Raw genomic sequence first — 17,018 nt, forward strand, 5'->3', positions numbered from 1 at the left:
AATGGGTGTGGGCGGCACTGCTGACTGAGGGGTTCTGGTCCATCCCCTCTGAGAAGTGGGGATAAACCTGCGGTCCTAGTGGGCCTCTGGCCAGAAAGCTCCACACAGAGATTTCTGTGAGCTCTGGAGGGACCCAGAAGTGAGGGGGCCGGGACCAAGGCTGTGTCAGGGAAGACCAGCCCTTTCCCACCTTTCCCTCCTACAGGGGCCAGACCGTAGCTGCTGAGGGTGCTGGCCTGGGGGGAGCACTCACTGCCCGGCCCTCCTGCTGGGTGGCTCTCAGTGTGTACCCAGCAGGCCCCACCCTCACTGCCACCCTCAGTGGGCAGGGGGCTGGGCTGGCTACTCCAGCCAGCCTGGGAGCGCTGAAGCAGGTTTGGGTGGTCAGGCAGCTCCGGAGGCTGTGTGAGGCCCTCTGGGGGGAGGGAGCCCTGCCCATCCTCCGGGATGGCTCCCCGGCAGCCCCATCCCTGCCTCTGGTGGGCCCAGCCCCCAGCTCAAGGGTGGGGAGCTGAGCCCGGGATCGTGCTAGGACAGGGAGGCAGCCCTCAGACCTTCCCTGGGCGCAGACTCTCCCCTGGGCTGCCCCACGGGGCACCAGCCCCACAGTGAGGGGCGAGGGCACCTCTGCTGGCCAGGGCAGGGCCCAGGTTCACTCCCCTACTTGAGCCTCTTGCAAAGCAGGTGGCCAGTCCCCTGACCTCGCCCACTTTTGAGTCTGGGGTGCAGCTGGACAGGCCAGGCCAGGCTGGGCCCATCTCCCAGGGGACAGGGCTAATATTGTCCCCGGAGTCTGGCTCTCTAATACTCGTACCTCCGGATGTCCCTCCTCTGGGCACCCCCAGGCAGCCAAGGTGGTCTCAGGCACATGACCGCTCTCCCCTCCTAACACCAACCCGCGCACCGAGACTGGGGAGGGAAACTGCGGGAGCAGGCACTCTGCTCTGGCTGTGAGCGAGAGGGGCACACAGGGGACATCCTTCAGCCAGCCCTAAGTTGGTTGTCCCCACCTTGTCCAAAGTCCTGCAGCAGGGCCTTAGGGGACATGTGGCAGGAGGTGGCAGCCCTGGGATTCCTGAGGCCACCCAGGGGGCAGTGGCAGCTGTGAGCCTCCAGCCCTCCGCCTCGTTTGATAAACACCGACGGGGCAGGTGCTGCTGTGACACGGTGCCGCACTGCCCGGCAGGGACTCAATGTTTCTCTGGACAGATGAGCATCCCTGAGAACGAGACTTGGCTCTGCTCGGCGCTTTCTTACCTGCGCGGGGCCTGGGAAGCACGTGGTCGGAGCTAGGTTTTATGAAAGCAGCTGCAGCTCGTGACACGCTTTCTATAGTGAGAGATTTATGGGGCTGCGTGGTTTTAATGGTTTCTGTGGGGGTAGTATCCTCTCCCCATTTGTCCTGGCTGCTGTCTCTGAGGCAGATGGGTGACAAGCCTTCCCTAGCTGGACTGCCCAACAGGAAGACATGGCTGGGAGAAGGGAAGGGGCTGGCCACCCAAGCCACCCCAAGCAGCCCATAAATCCAGGAGACCTCCAGGAGGCAGGAAGCCTCCCCACAGAGGGGTCTCATGCGCTTGGGCCTAGCCGGGGTGAGGAGAAGGGCCGGCAGCCCCCAGAGCCTGTGCCATGCCGCTGTCCCGCCACTGCCCCAGGGCCCAGCTCAGCAGGTGGTTTAGAGCCGGGCCTTTTTCCTGCCACGTGGCAGTTCCCAACAGGCAGGTGAATGAGCAGCATCTGTAACTTCTTCACTGGCCACACAGCTTTGCTACCACCTGGCCAGGTGGGGACCTCTGACCCCGCAGGTGGTTCCCCAAACCTGCAGGTAGGGGCATCAGTCAGCTCCAAACCACCTCCTGCCACGCACTGTCGGGGTGGTGGTACTGCCGGGTCCTCAGGGGGCCCGGGGCTCACAGGCTGATGTGGCGCCTGGGCCAGGGCTGGAGCTGGGACAGGCAGTGTTGGATGAACTGGGGCTCTGGACAGAAGGCAGGGCTGCTGTGGGGCCGCAAGTCCCCCTTTGGAGGAAACCAAGCACAGGATGTGACCTGCAGCTCCCTACGTTACCAGGCCTTTGATGGCCCGGTAATTTCCCCAACACTGGGACTCGGGGGAGGCTGAGGCACCCGGGAAGGATGGGCAGGTGCCTGCTCCCATGGAAGACACGCTGGTGATTTGCACTGCAACTGGGGATGCAGCAGGCAGCAGCCAGAAGACCCTGAGGGCGGGCTGGGCAGGTTGAATTCCACCCTCCTTTGCCAAGAGGGGAGTGCTCGAGGCACCTGAGCCCCGCACCCTTGGCCAGAACCAGCCTAACACTGGTACAGGCTGCCCTCCCTGACTCCGGCCCCCAAGACCCAGCCCTCGGCCTCCTCAGCCCCTCAGAGCCACAGCCAGCCCTGCGAGCCCCGTGCGGGCCTCTGCTGAGTGGCGGGGTAGGTGCGTGCCCCTGGCAGCCAGGGCGACAGGTTAGAGCAAGGGAAGTCAGTCCTCATGGATGGCCCTGCCCTGGTGGCTGAGAGAGTTCTTTGTGTGAAATAACTTCCTGCGAATCCCAGAACTGGTGAGTGGGGGCGACTGCTGTCCCACCCTGCCTGTAGTCTTGTTAAGGGGGTTCTGCGGCCGGCTGCGGGAAAGGGAGGGCTTGGGGTTTAGTGTACAGCCGTGGGGCAGCTCGTGGACTGCAAGGCCAGGAGACAAATCCAGCTGACCCCAGGACCCGGCCAGCTCCTAGCCTCTCTGAAGCCTGCACTCTCTCTCCCTGCTTGTCCTTGGGCGTCTGCTCCGTGTGCAGACGTGCTTCCTCCCCCTGGCACACCGGGCACAGGTGGCCTTGCTCTCAGCCTAATCCCTTCAGCCTCGAGGGTTCTGGTTCCCACGGCCCAGCCCAGATTGTGTCTGCACTGAGCACGGAGCCCTCCCTGGGCAGAGCCCCGCGGGGCAGGCACATCTGCTCACTTGCAGCTGTCCTGAGCCAGGCTCTTTGTGAAGGGAGCAAGAGGATGCACGTGCGGTGTGGACCCCGAGAGGGAGCTTAGAGTGGGGCCAGAGCACCAGCAGGCTGGGGGCCAGGCGCCCCTCCCCAAGCGAGGCTGGGGGGCCCTGCCAAGCCTACCTCATGGACTCCCTTGTCTCCACCTCGGAGAAGGGCCACTCGGGCTTAAGGCCGCAACCCTCTTCCTGTAAACCTACAGTCTGTAATTTAAGGGGTCCCAGCGCGGCTCTCATCTCCCTGCTCTGACTTCACAGTCTGCCTTTCTGAGAGTGACCTCATGTCCCTCCTTTCTGAATGTGGGGAGGGGGGTCCTCACCAGATCCCCATGTTCTGGCCTTGCTGAGAACAACTTTCAGGACACCAGTGCGAGGACGGTGGGGTTCAGGCATCCTAGGGGCTGAGGCTAATTGGCTGGGGCTGAGTTTCATCGTGTGGGTGTGTCCTAGTGTGGGCTGCTGTCACAAAATACCGTAGACTGGGTGATAAATAAACAACAGAGATGTATTGTTCATGGTTCTGCAGGCTGGGAAGCCCAAGATCAAGGTGCCAGCAGATTGGGCGTCTGGTGGGGGCCACTCTCTGCTTCAGAGACGGCGTTGCCTTGCTGTCCTCACGTGGCGGAGCACGAGGGAGCCAGCTTTGTGTAAGGGCATTGGTGCCATTCGTGAGGGTGGCGTCCTCGTGACTCAGTCACTCCCCAAAGGCCCTACCTCTTAATATTCTAATATTGTGTATTAGGTTCCAAGATACGTATTTAGGGGGACACCAACGTTGAGACCATGGCAGGTATAAGGGGCCCGGCTTTGGGGCTGTGGTCCCAGGATGGGGCAGAGCTGCCCATAGCCCACTGTGCCCAGCCCCTTGGTTGGGTGACATCATAGGCACATCTGGGTTGGAGGGCCCTGGGCTCCACGTAGCCCAGGGGACCCCAGTCCGGTCAGAGGTGACAGCAGCCCCGGTGGTGTGCCGTGTGGCTGCCGATGAACGTGCTCCTGGAGGGCACAGGGCAGGTCTGGTTGAGGTCACTGTTGCAACGTGTAGTTTGAATATTCTTAGCGTATGTGCACGGTGGGGACTTGGCCCGTGCACTGCGTGTGCAGCTCATACTTGGTGGGCTGTGTAATGTGCAGAGGCGTTGCCAAGGGCAGCGGAAATGTGGCACTTCTCCAGCATAGTCACATGAATCCTGCCACCACCCTCCCCTGCCCCGGGCCTGTGCCGTCCCACCCCGGGAGTGCTGGGGTCTTCTCCGGGTGGAAGGAGGACAAGGGCCAGTTGCTTTGTCCTGATTGACCAGTGTCCATTGCTTTGTCCCTCTGGATTCTTGAAGCCAGCAGCGTGTTCAGGGGAGGGTACCTTTCAGGGCTTCTCCCCTGCAGGCCTGTGCCAACTCTGCCTGGGGAAGTGCAGGGACAGGTGGCCACTTTGGATGCACTGGCTGGTTTTCCAGGGCATTCACTGATGGGAGGGGGACACCAAGAGGCCAGGGAGGATGGGGCGGGGGTCACCAGCCCTTCTGTGATGAAGGGCCATGCCCTTGCAGGACCCCAGGGAGTGGCAAGGCCCCTGGGGTGGGGGCAGTCCCAGGCTAGACGTTCAGCCAGGCTTCTCTCTGGTCTCTTCTCAGCGATGCTGGGAGCCCCCGCCAGGTCTGCCCTCCTTCCTGGCCCAAGCGGAGGCCCCAGATGCTCAGGGCCCCTGAGATTACTGTGTCAGTTTCTAGGGCTGCCAGGACAGAGCACCACAGACTCGGGGGCTTAAAGAGCAGGAATTTATTTCTCATACTTCTGGAGACAGGAAGTCTGAGATCAAGGTGTGGCAGGGCTGGTTCATTCTGCGTCTGCTCTCCTGCCTTAGGGGTGGCTGCCTTCCCGCCGTGTCCTCATGTGGTCTCCCGCTGTGCGTCTGTGTCCTAATCTCCTCTTGGGAGAATACCAGTCATGGTGGATTTGGGCTCACCTAATGACCTGCTCTTAATTACCCTTGTAAAGACCCCATCACCAAATACAATCACGCTCTGAAGCGCAGGGGGTTAGGGCTTCAGTGTGTGAATTTGTGGGGACACCCTTCAGCCCATGGCACCCAGAGATGCTCAGGGCCTGGGGTCCAAGCCATGTTCCCCAGGGGTCCCTGCCAGAGGTGCCCTCTGCAGCGTCCTTGTGGGGCCGGCCCAGATGGCTGGGAGCACACTGGTGCTGCGCCACGGGTCCGGGGTGCCTCACAGAGAAGCAGCCCCAGGGAGGCTCATTCTGTATTCAGCTCAGTCCCAGGGAGAGGAAACCGGGGCTCTCAGGGACGCTGGGGGTGGCTCCCCATTGCTTAGCTAAGGGGCACTCAGTTGCCACGGTGACCTCCGTCTGCACAGTCAAATACACATGGCCCAGCCACTTCTCTGGGCTGGAGGGCTCCCCCCACCCCAGAGTTCACACTGAGTGTTGAGTCCCTTGGTGACAAAAACATGGAAACGGTTGCCATGGCAGCCATTCTTTGGAGTCCTCAGACTGGAGTGCAAAGTTCAGGATGCCCAGGAACAGCTGAAATGAAAATATGGGAAAATCCGCCACTTCCCTCACCCAGGAAGGATGAGTCGGATGGCGATGGATGCCCCTGGGTCCAGCTGTCCCTGCCCCTCCCCATACCCCTGAGCACAGGAGAAGAGTAGGGGGCTCCCCTGAGAGTGAAAGAGCAGAGTGGCCCCCAGAGACCTTGAGAGAAGCCGGCCAGCATGGGAGGGCAGGCTGCGTTGAGGGTGGACCCATTGCCTGGAGTGGTAAGTGGTGGGGAGGTATGATGACTGCTGACCGTTCCCTGGGGACATGTCCTTGTGGCTGCGGGAGCCTCAGAGCCTGCCTGTGTCTCTGTGTGTTCAGGCTTCTGCTCCTTTTTCAGAAGGGCTCAGGTTCACTCAGTGGCCCAGTCCAGGGCACAGAGCTGCTCTGCTCAGTGGGGTAGGGGGCACAGGGTGTGGCAGGTGGCTCAGCAAGGGGAGAGGGCTCTGTTCTGACTGTGGGGGTGTGGAAGATGGCTAAATTTCCCCTGAGCAGAGGGGAGCATGGCCCAGGTCTCTCCAGGTACCACCTGGACAGGGGGAAATGATCCTGTTGCCTCTAGCAGGTAAGGCACCATGAGACTCTGGTGGCCTGAAATGTACTAACCAAAGAGTTTTGCAGCCAGGGTTGTTTGGGAAACCAGTATATGCACATAATTCGTTGATTAAAGGTTCTGAAAAGTCCTGCAGTAAGAAACCACTTGACTTTGTTTAACCTAGTATTAGTATTTCATGAACTTATTAGAGCAAAGTTTCCTTTTTTTGTTTTTAAGGAATTTCCTTTTTTACAAACACCTCTTACTATCTTGCAGAAATAACATCTGTTAACATTTTCTGTGGCCCCAATTCTCAAACTGTGCTCCGGATCGCAGCATCAGCACCAGCTGGGGATTTGTGAGAAGTGCACATTCTGGGGCTCCACCCAGATCTGTTGAACCAGAAACTCTGGGGCGCGGGGCCTGGCAGTGTGTGGTTTCACAAGCCCCCTGGGGGATTCTGATGCACACTCCAGTTTGGGAACCCTTACACTAGGGAAAATACTGGCAGAGAAGTGTAAGGAAGAGGAATGGCCTGGGGAACTTGAGAGGCACAGAGGGAGGCAGGCCACCTGGCAGGGACAGTTTTGGCATAGGCAGAGGGTAGTGCAAGGACCCAGCACTCTGGAAAAGGCACATGGCCACAGTGAAGTGCAGGTTCTTATCTTCTGCCCCTGGGCACTGAGGCCCCATTATGGTTTCGTGAGACTGGGTCGAAGGCAAAGCTGTGTCTGGAGTGTCGTGAGGCCTGGTGTTCATCGGGGCCTTTGGCGATGCAGGCACCTGAGGAGACCCCCGTCCTCCAGCCTGTGTGGAGTGGCCAGCACTGCTGTCACCTGGGCACCAGCCCTGGGCAGATGGCCCTGGACCGGAGTGCTGTGGGCGTGATCAGTACCTGTAGCTTCCTCTGGCCTTCCTGGACTGTAATGAGCCTTGGCAATGGCCAAGGAGATTGTCCCCAAAGGCAGTGCTGGGTGGCACCTTCAAAACAGGCAGTAAGGCTGCTTGGAGCAGTGGCCTTGGCCCAGGTACTAGCAGGTGGGGTTTCCGGATCTGCTTTGCCGCCACCCCCTCCCTCCCCTGTGGGGTAGCCTCTGCAGTCACTTCCCAGTGATGGGTCTCCTTGGCCTCCTCCCTGGGCTCTCGGAGACAGGAGCAGGCAGGGCCGACCTGGCCACAGGAGCTGGGGACCCACACTGCCCTCCCGCCCGTGGCCCACCCGCCTGCCTGTGCTTCCTTGCAGCCGTCCAGATCCACATCCTGAAGGCGGACAAGGCGGGGGACTGGTGGAAGTTCACGGTGAACATCATCTCCGTGTACAAACAGGGCACGAGCCGCATCCGCCGCGGTGACCAGAGCCTGTGGATCCGATCACGGGACATCGCCTGCAAGTGCCCCAAAATCAAGCCCCTCAAGAAGTACTTGCTGCTGGGCAACGCCGAGGACTCTCCCGACCAGAGCGGCATCGTCGCCGACAAGAGCAGCCTGGTGATCCAGTGGCGGGACACGTGGGCGCGGCGGCTGCGCAAGTTCCAGCAGCGGGAGAAGAAGGGCAAGTGCAAGAAGGCCTAGCGTGGACGCAGCGGTGCGCTGGGCGGGCTGGGCGCCAGGGCCGAGCGCGAGCGGGACGCCCCGGCCGCAGCCCGCAGTGGACTTGGCCCACAAGGGCTTTTCCCAAGTGGGGGGAGGGTGGGGGCGGGGCCGCAGCCGGCTCGGGGGCGGGGCTCTCGGCGGCCCCGCCCCCAGCCCCGCCCCACGCGCCCCGGCCGGAGCTGTGCGCGCGCGCGGGGCGGGGTGCGCCGCAGGCCGGGCCCTGGAGAAATGAGGACAAGACGTAGCTACCTCACGGGCTCCTTCCAGAGCAGAGACGCGCTTCCCTGGGGCGAGGCGGGGTCGCCGTGGAGGGGCTGGGGGCAGCCTGCCCGGGGGCCCGGGGGCGGGCGCAGAGCCGCACCGAGGGGGCCCCAGACGCGGCTGGGGGACGGTGTCGGTGTCGGAGAAGGGGACGTGAGGAGAACTGTGAATTCTCAGGCCCGCAGCCTGGGCGGGGGGCCGGGCGAGCCCGACCAAGCCACCACCCCAACACAAAAGACGCAAACCCCTCCTTTCTCCCGACCCCTTCTCTCTGGGAATTCCCACGGGACGCCTGGCTGGGACAACCTGGGCCCCATCTGAAGGGCCGGGCAGGCAGCCGGGGGAGGCGGCAGCGGCCCGTCCAGCCAGCATTCTCCGTGCGGCCTCCGCTGCCACCTGCCGAGTTGGTCCTCCTGGGTGGGGCCGTGGGCCGGGGCGTTCACCATCTGTAGAAAGAGGAGAGGAAGCCCCGGCCCCTCCGGAGGGCAGTGGGCCCAAGGACACCCCTGAGAAGCCCAAGCCGGGTGGTCACCGCCTCGCGCTGGAGCTGCCTGTTGGAGGAGGCGTTGCAAAGGCAAAACCTCCCAGAGAGTTTCCTTTTTGGAAACTTGGAACCAGCCCCTTTTATGATATTTTCCAGGGAAGGGGGAAGGGGCACTGGCTGGGTTTACGGCAGTGACACTATTTGTGTAATGACATCAGCTCCCACGAGGCCCCTCAGCAATGTCAACAGCTGGAAAGGGCCGGGCCGGGCATGGAATATGCGGGCTGCGAAGGCAGCTGGGCCTGGTTTGAGGGAAGGGGCTTGCTTGACTCGGGACACGGTTTGCGGGCTCATTTAAGTGCCAGAGTGCCCAGGCCACGGGCAGGCAGGGGCAGGAATGACCGGGCTCCTGGGGGCCAGGGAAGCCATGACCACTTCCTGCTGCTGCCCCCACTCTGGGCTTCCTAGGGAAGGGGCAGAAGTTGCTGGGCCAAGAAAGCCTGCTACTGCCAGCTCAGGGGCTGCCTCTACAGCTGCCTTGGTCTGGGCTGGGCATCACCTTGCCCGCAGCTTTCAGGCCGGCTTCCTTGCAGAGGCTGCCCCTGTCCTCTGTTGCGCCCAGCCCTCCTCCCAAAGCCTCCTGGAGACACTGTCGTCCAGCAGGCAGCCCCTTTTGGTCTGACTGCCTCACACGGAACCCATTCCTTGTGCCCTGGGGCCTCTTGGCTCCCTGCCTTCCTGAGCTCTCCGCAGTGCCCAGGGGCCTCCGGCCCGAGTCCTCACACCCGGCACACTGAATTAGAGGCCTGGCTCCCCTCTGGCAGGAAATTGGTTTTATTTTCCCTGCCGGAGTTTGGCTGCTCGGAAGGGTCATACCAAGAAGTATGGCTTCCCTCTGCCTCCATCACTTCTGCCTGAGCCACGCTTGCCATTTGCTGAGCACCTGCTCTGGGCCAGGCGCTTCACCCACATGCTCCCAGCTTGTCCTCATGACAACCCCCTGGGACAGGGATCGTTACCATTTTCACCAGTGAGGAAACTAGAGTGCACGTGCCCAAGGTCACACCACAACTAAGCAGCAGGACTGGGGCTCAGGGTCCAGGGCCTCTGAGCATGGGCCGCGCTGCCCCTTGCTGCAGTCCAGCTCTGTGGCCCACCGGCAGCAGGCTGGGAGGGCGTGCTCGAGGGGGAGTTGCCCCTGAGACCCTGTCCTGGTTACTGCCTCAAGGACTTGGCATCCAGCCTGGAGAATAGGAGCCGGGGCCAGGGGCCATGGTGGGTGAGGCAGGGAGGGGCTCGCTAGAGGGCAGCCCCAGGTTCCGGGGAGGCAGGCCTGGGCTTTTCCTAAGAGGTGGTAGAAAGGTAGTTTGGGCTGCCTGGGGGTGTTTGGAAGGATTCCAGGAGAGACTGGCAGAGGTACTTCAAAGACAGAACTGCCTTGGGAAGGGGTATTTGGCATCCCTGAATCTAAGCCCAAGGTTGAGGGCAGGGGCCTCTTTCCAAGCTGTCAGCCCGTCTCTGGTGCCCAGTATGGTCTGCTAAGTGCTGCTAGCATCAAGAGGCACTGCCAGGCATTTGTCCTGTTGCTATCTATGCCAGTGTGGCATCCCCACCCTGCCCAGGAGGGCTGTGGCAGCCCCACCATCCCACCTTGGGTCCCAGTCTCACCCTGTGTCCGGTGAGGGGCTTGCACTGCTGGTCCCAGAGCCAGTGGCCGGCCAAGCAACAAGGCATCTTGCTGAAAATTCAACCAGTCTCCAGCCTCTCCCCTCCAGCTCAGCACCCCAAGGGGAAAAGCTGTCCTCCCAGGGGCCTGGCCCTTGGGGACTGTATCAATGTGTGGCCAGCTCTGCCAGGATGAGGACAAAGTCTCTGTTGGGATTGCGGTCATCACAGGCTGCCTTGCCCAGCCTATGGGCCCCAGCCTATGGGCCCCAGCCAGAGCCCAGCACACCACTCCTGAGTGCAGCCACCAACCTCAGCGGTGAGGCCCCATCCTTGGGAAAGCACCCCTCTTCCACCCCGTCCCCCACCCCAGGGAGGAGATGGAAATAGGAATTGAGGGGTTCCGGTTTGTACAGTTAGGAAGGGATGTAAAACGGAACTAGATTTTGATTTTGAAGAGTGTATTAACCAGATTTGTGATATGTAGGTGTTTAAAGAAACACACACCAGAGTAGTCTTTGTTTTGGAAACAGGTTCCCCAGTTGTCCTTTTTCTTACCAGCTGGGTGGTCTGGTGCCCTTGACAACTGAACACCTGCCATACTGACACAGTCACGCTGAAGAGCTGGGGTGGAGGCAAGGGGGAAGGACACAAGGCTGCCCTCGGGACTCACCTGCAGGCTGTGGCTTCTGTTCTTAGAAAGCAGGGCAGGAGGGAGGGACACCTGGGGTCAAAGCCCAGGGAGGTCAGGAGCTGCCCCAAGGCCCTTAGTGATCTCCTGGAACTCTGCCTCAGTCATAGCATGCAGGAAATGGGTACAGACGTTCTCGGAGTTGTCCCAGATTGGAATGAGACTGGAATCAAGGAGAGACTCTAGGGCATTGGGAAAGGGTTCCTTTAGGAAACTGAAAAACATTTAGGCTCCGAACACTTAGAGGAAGCCCCCCCTGAAGCCCAGAAAGTAGACAAACTAGACACATCGATGGGGCCACTGAGCCCTGGTTCATGGACACTCATTCCTGTGGGCCACAGCCATGGCACCCCCCAGGGGTATCAAAATGCATACTTGAGGGCCTCACCCCTGCCAAAAACCAAGCCAGCCCCACTCCTGTGCCATTGGGCTCCCTCCCTGCTCCCAGATGCACTTCCCAGCCTCCCTCGGTGCCCTCCTGTGTTTTGGATTTCTGTTCACTCAGAATTGTAAATGTTTAGTTGTGACCATGACATACTGTTTGGGTCAGTGTTCTTTCCAATGCATACTAATATATTATGGTTATTATATATGAATATATTTAATGACATGGAAAAAGTTGTGGATTTTCTTTTTTTTTAAGTTTCTTTCCTTTTTTTTTTTTTTTTTTGGTTAGAGTTGTAATGGACCCAGATGGAACTTGTAATGTGGGCTCCACAATGATAGAACTAAATTCAGATATTATTAAATAAACTCTTGTACACTGTGCTTCGTCTCCCAGTCTTTACTGGTGGCCTGAGCTCTGGGTGGGGCATGCGGTAAGGATGGAGTCTTCAGGCAAACTTAAGGAATATGGCTTCTGGCCAAAGAATGCCCCAGCAAGATGGGGCCCCGGGTTTTCACAAAGCCTAAGTACCAGAGCCCTCACTGCCCAAAAAAGGCAGGAAAAGGGCAGCTTTGCTGGAAAGTTGTAGGGGCTTGTTGGCTCTGAATACTGTTTTGAGCTAAAAGGATCTCAAATGGGACAGTCTGTATTTCAGTCCCCAGGAGCCACCCCTGGGATCCATCTTTGCTATTCCCTGGGGCTCCGGGACAAAGGGGAACCCAGGAGACAGGGAAAAGGGGGTCCCCTCCCATTTGCCCTACCTGCAACCTTTGGCCTTCGCCATTTGATTCAGAACCTGCGAGTTGTTTCTGCCTTTTACACAACCAGTTTCTTCTATTCCATGCCAAGTAGAGACTCAAGAAAATACAGCAGGTTAATGAAACTCAAGAGATTGCAAAAGATTCTTTTTTCAATCCATTGCTAAAGGCTTCGTGCGGTGCAGAGACTGGGCCGGTGCCAGCACCACGCAGCCACCAGGAGCTGAGCTCACTGGGTTTCTGAGAGGCTATATTTAAACCTCTGAATGGTTGTGATTTCTTTATTAAATAAACAATTCAGTCATTAGGAACACGTTGTGTTGCCATGCGAAGAGGGGCCGACCGTCACCAGGAAGCTGTAATTTCTGCACCCGGCTGTTGTGAAGACAAGTCTCAGCCGTGGCCTGGGCCACGGCAGCGCAGTCACCAGCCCGCCCTTCGACGGCACGGAAAGCCCTGCTGCGAGGGCTGGAGGTGCCTTTATAGCTGCTTTTCGGGAAGAGACAGGCCGCCTTGGGGGCTGACTCTGAAGAATAGGAGCTGTGCTCTAGGAGCCAGGGGTCACGGCCAGGGCAGGTAGAAACATGAGTGGTCTACGGGTGTGCCCGGCCAGTCTCAGGTTTGAGTCCCTGCTGGAATGACAATGCCTGACCGTGGGTAGGTGGGCACAGGATGCAGGTCTCAGTTGGCTGGACAGGCCAAGGAGAAAGCAGAACTTTCCTGCAGCCTCGGCACTCCCCAGGGCCAGTGGGACCATCTGCAGGATTTAAGACCCGCTGAGAGACTGAACTCATGAGGTTTGTGATACACTTGGCAGTCTGATTCTCAGCTTTGGTCATTTCCGGTCAAGGGTGCAGTTCTCAAGGACTTTCATGATGTGGGGTTTTTTTCTGTCCCTAACAAAAATGCCCGTGCCTGTGTGAGAGTGCCAGGTTTCCTCTGGGACCCCACGACAGTCAGGCCCCGTGCTGGTGGCTGCAGGAAACACGCTGCTGAGCAGGGACACATGAGAAGCGGGACTTGACTGCAAACAGCCCCACTGCCTCCCAGGGCCTCACGCTCCGGCTGCGGAGAGAGGCGTCCGACGCTTGCCAGACTCAATGCAGGAAATTGGCCGGGTCCCTGCTAAGTACTGTCCCAGGGTGGTGGAAAAAGCCCATTCTACAGACTGGAATGCTGAGGAACAAGGAAGCTGAGGGACCCTCATCAGGGACCCAGAAGCCAGAACAGTCCAGTCAAAAACCCAGACGCCTGTTGGGTGACAGAGCTTCACAGGGTGTGCCCGGCTGTCAGAGCCTGCCACTGGGGAGGCTCAGATGCTCATAGGTCCTCCCCTGCCCCACCCCTCCCAGACAGTACCCTGGCACGGGATGCCCGCTTGTGGCAGACACACCCCTAAGGTGTCAGATTTTGTTGAATAGACATCTCTTTCTATGCTCTTTTTAAGACTAAATAAAGACGAATAAGAAATATGCCAAGAAAAATGGGGAGTGAAGGGCAGGGCAGAGCCAGGGAGAAGCAGCGTATATGGATGGATTACACTCACGCTTTATCAAACCAGAGACCCAGCGGGACAGCCAGGCATTTCTGGAAAGAGGTCAGCGTCTTTTGTTACTAGCATGTGGTTAGGAGGAAGTCTGTGAAATTGCATGAAGCAATCAGAGGGAGGATGAGTCTTGGCTCCCTTTTTAAAATAAGGGAAAAAAACCCATGAAATTTTAGCAGGGTCAGGTTAGAAAATCCAGCCAGATAAGAGATGATCTTTGACTAGTCATGCAAAAGCTGTCATGTCGCTTGGAATCGGCAGAGGCAGGGAATGAGATTCTAAGGAGGCTAAGGCACCTTTTCTGACTAGGAGGACAAGAAGCAATGTGGCCGGCTGTTCTGACAGCTCTTGAAGCAGAGGGCAGTCAGGAATTCTGCAGCAGCCTTGCAGAAGGAAAGTTCCAGGGATCCGAGCTCAGGCAGAAAGCACAACCCCCGCCAAGGTTTTTTCATATCAAAGCCACAAACGACTTGTGGAATCCGTGTCCAGGCTGGGGCCCTGCGGGTCTTGAAAGAAACTGATTGTCTTGGGGCTAATGACAGCTAAGGTTTAGTTACAGTTATTAATAATGAAGTTTAAACAGAACAAAAGTACCAGTTGTACCCAGGTATCTGGATTTCTTTATATGGTATTCAGAGTTAAAATGCTTATAATTAATAATGAGTTAAGCTAAACAATACTTATACTGTTATTTTAATGAAATTTATTTTCATTGAAAGAGCACCCGAGGTGATGGGTGCTAAGACCTGCCTACCTCTCTTCTTTACGATTGGGGTAAGATCTTAGGGCTCACCCAGCCAATTCCAGGGCACTCACTGTGGGTCACCCAGGACTGCCAACCTGGCAGCTTTGAGGGGGAAAACCAGGCTTTGCAAACCACACTGGAAAATGCCACCTTTACATTAGCCACCTAAGGTGGCTCTTGAGGCAATAGATCTCCAAAAGGGGTGCATCCCAGCCACTTGGGAATGCCTTGCCTCTTCTGGCCTGGCTGGGTGGGTGTCCCATGGGAGGAGCCCACACCTTGAGGAAGGCTAAGGGGACCCGGGGTGCTCCTGCCTGGCATGTCTCCCCCTGCTGCAGCCTGCACTGCCCAAGACCTGGATGGCAGATCCTGGCACTCTAACCTCCTGGGCAGCTTGTCATCCACCCTGCCCTGCCTGTGGGTCCAGAGAAGTCAAATAACTTGTCCAGGGTCACACAGCTGGCAATGCTAGGGCTGGGCCTAGAGCCCATTCAGCCAGAAGAACAGAAGCTGCTGTGTGCAGACATCGGGTCAGTGTTTTGCATGAAAAGGCCTTTCAGCGCGACTGAGCCAGGACTCCATGGCTGTGGTTCAAGGATGCCCTGCGAGTTGCCGGGGCTCCGTGCTGAGCAAGTCGAGAGGAGGTGAGAAAGTCAAACAGACTGTCAATGCTGTCTCCCCTGAGCCCCAAAGTAGGGCGCTCCAAGGAGATGCTGTTTGTACAAGATTTGGGGTTTCACACAAGACTGGAAGATGTGGCTCTGCAGATTCTTGAACTTCTATGGGATGATCCATTAGCAACCACCCCACCAGACAAGGAAATGTGTCCCAGGGTGCGTCACCAGCCAACAGCCTCAGCCCCCTGTCCAGCGTGGGCTCCTCCTTCGGGGACACGTGCACCTGTCCCAGGCCCGCTTCCCTGTCCTCTCCTTCCCGTCACAGGCCGGCCCTCTGACAGCACGGCCCACCCTCCCAGCTGCCCCTGCGCCTGACCCTCTCGGGCCAGTCTGTCTCCACATGGCCTCAGAGGGACCCGTGACTGTCGGCAGCCCCTAGAGGTCAGCAGGGATCAGGGGCCAGACAGACGGGACAGCTTTTGCCTCAGCTCTGCTTCACCCTCACGTCCTCACAACAGTTTTGTCGCTCTAGATCAAAAGAATGTGCTAGAATCCCGGAGCTCTGGACTTGGAGAGCGTCTGGCCCCCTGGGTTGAGACTTGGGTTAGGGGAAGGATCCCTTCTTCAGCTGAGCTGGGCAAAGCGTTACCTGTGCTAACTCAGTCCCACAGCAACCCCGTCCGGTGGGAAGGAAACCTCCTTACCTCCGTGTTCTAGACAAGGCAGCGGTGGCACGGAAAGGTTACTTGCCCGTGGTCACAGAGCTAGGCAGTGGTGCAGTTGTCATTAGGGCCATTCATGCATATTTAGGCTTCTCTGACTTTTGGGCACTTCCTGGTCCTCTTGTGGTGGAGCAGGGCCAGGTGACTAGTTCTGCCTGGGGACCGTGAGTAAAGACAGTGGGTCTGCATCTGGGCTGGACATTCCACTGCTGGCAGGGGCACTTCCAGAGCCCCCTTTTCCTCTGCAGGAGAGACCACAGCAGCTGTCCTCGCAGCCTGGGTTCCGGAGCGAGCAGGCGTGGTCAGAGCCGCCCAGGTGTCCGGACGCCCAGACCCCAGGTCTTCCCGGACACCTGGGGTCTTTGCTCTCGAGGTCCTAGGAAAGAACACCCCGCCAGGCTGTGTGCACTGTGGCTGTCCGCCCGGTGTCTGTCTTTGTCCAGAGGGGGTTTCAAGTCATGCCCTTTTACAGAAATCCACAGGAGACGCCCCCACCCTGGGTCCCCTATCACAGGCTGGTTCTGTCCTTGTGAGTGAAGTCTTGTGCTGTGGGTTGCCACCCCTGCCTCAACTCAACCCATATTCTTTCTCCTTCTGTCCTGGACGGCAAAGCCAGGCCAGCTGGCCCCTCCTCCTGTACGTGCGGACAGAAGAAGGCACGAGGCTCGGCCCTCGGTCCGCTTCTAACTCAGAACCCCTCCGTCCCGTGGGCCTGGCACCCTCCACAGGCCTCCCCCGTCCGTCTGCCCTGAGACACGCACGCGCATCCACACGCTCTGTGTACACACACAGCGGTCCCAACTGGGTTAGGGGCCAAACAAAGGCAGTGTTCTCCCAACTTCATGATCACGCCCGCCGCCTTTGAACCCTAAATGGTACCTTCCACCCCCGCTTACCTTAGTCAACAGATTTGATTCTGGCTGCTTTTTATAAAGATGTTTCAGGCTTGAGAAAGGAGAGTTTCCTATCACTGAGGGAATGAAAGGAATCTGCTTCCAGGTCTGATGGCAGTTCCCAAAGTAGAGTCCAGAAACATTTCTGAGCAGTGGCAGCCGGCGCCACAAGGAGTGTTGGGCCTTGCAGGGCAACTTGGGCAGAGCAGGTGGTGGGGTGGCGGTGACACACTCAGACTTGTGTCTGTGTGGCCATCCCTCGGCACCGCCCTTACTTCTCCCACCCCCTACTGCCCTGGTCACACGTGGCTGTGACTGTGCACTCATTTCCTACACAGACACGTGGCTTCCCTATGCGGACCAGACACTGAGATTTCAAACTGCTATTAATTCAGCATCCCCCAGGGTGGCCGCACACGGCAGGGTGGCCGGAATCCACTGGCAGCCAGGGGGCAGTGACCACCTGAGGGACCTCCGACTAGCACCTAACGACCAAGGCTGAAACCAAACAGGCCACGCGGGACCCAGTGCTCTAGGTGCAGAGCCACGTGCCTTCAGGGACGCAATGCACGGCCAAAG

At 58.6% G+C, this 17,018-nt stretch overlaps 1 protein-coding gene across 1 annotated transcript in view; it reads left to right on the forward strand.

Annotated features, from left to right (window-relative positions):
• The window catches only part of NTN1 (netrin 1), a 179,019-nt gene extending 171,279 nt beyond the window's left edge, over positions 1-7,740 (forward strand). The window contains exon 6 of the mRNA XM_045570249.1: positions 7,323-7,740. Within this exon, the coding sequence (XP_045426205.1) occupies positions 7,323-7,651 (329 nt within the window). The 3' untranslated portion in view covers positions 7,652-7,740. The remainder of the gene's footprint in view (positions 1-7,322) is intronic.
• The last annotated feature ends 9,278 nt before the right edge of the window (positions 7,741-17,018 follow it).

This window comes from Lemur catta, chromosome 15, assembly GCF_020740605.2.
Source record: "Lemur catta isolate mLemCat1 chromosome 15, mLemCat1.pri, whole genome shotgun sequence".
NCBI lineage: Eukaryota > Metazoa > Chordata > Mammalia > Primates > Lemuridae > Lemur > Lemur catta.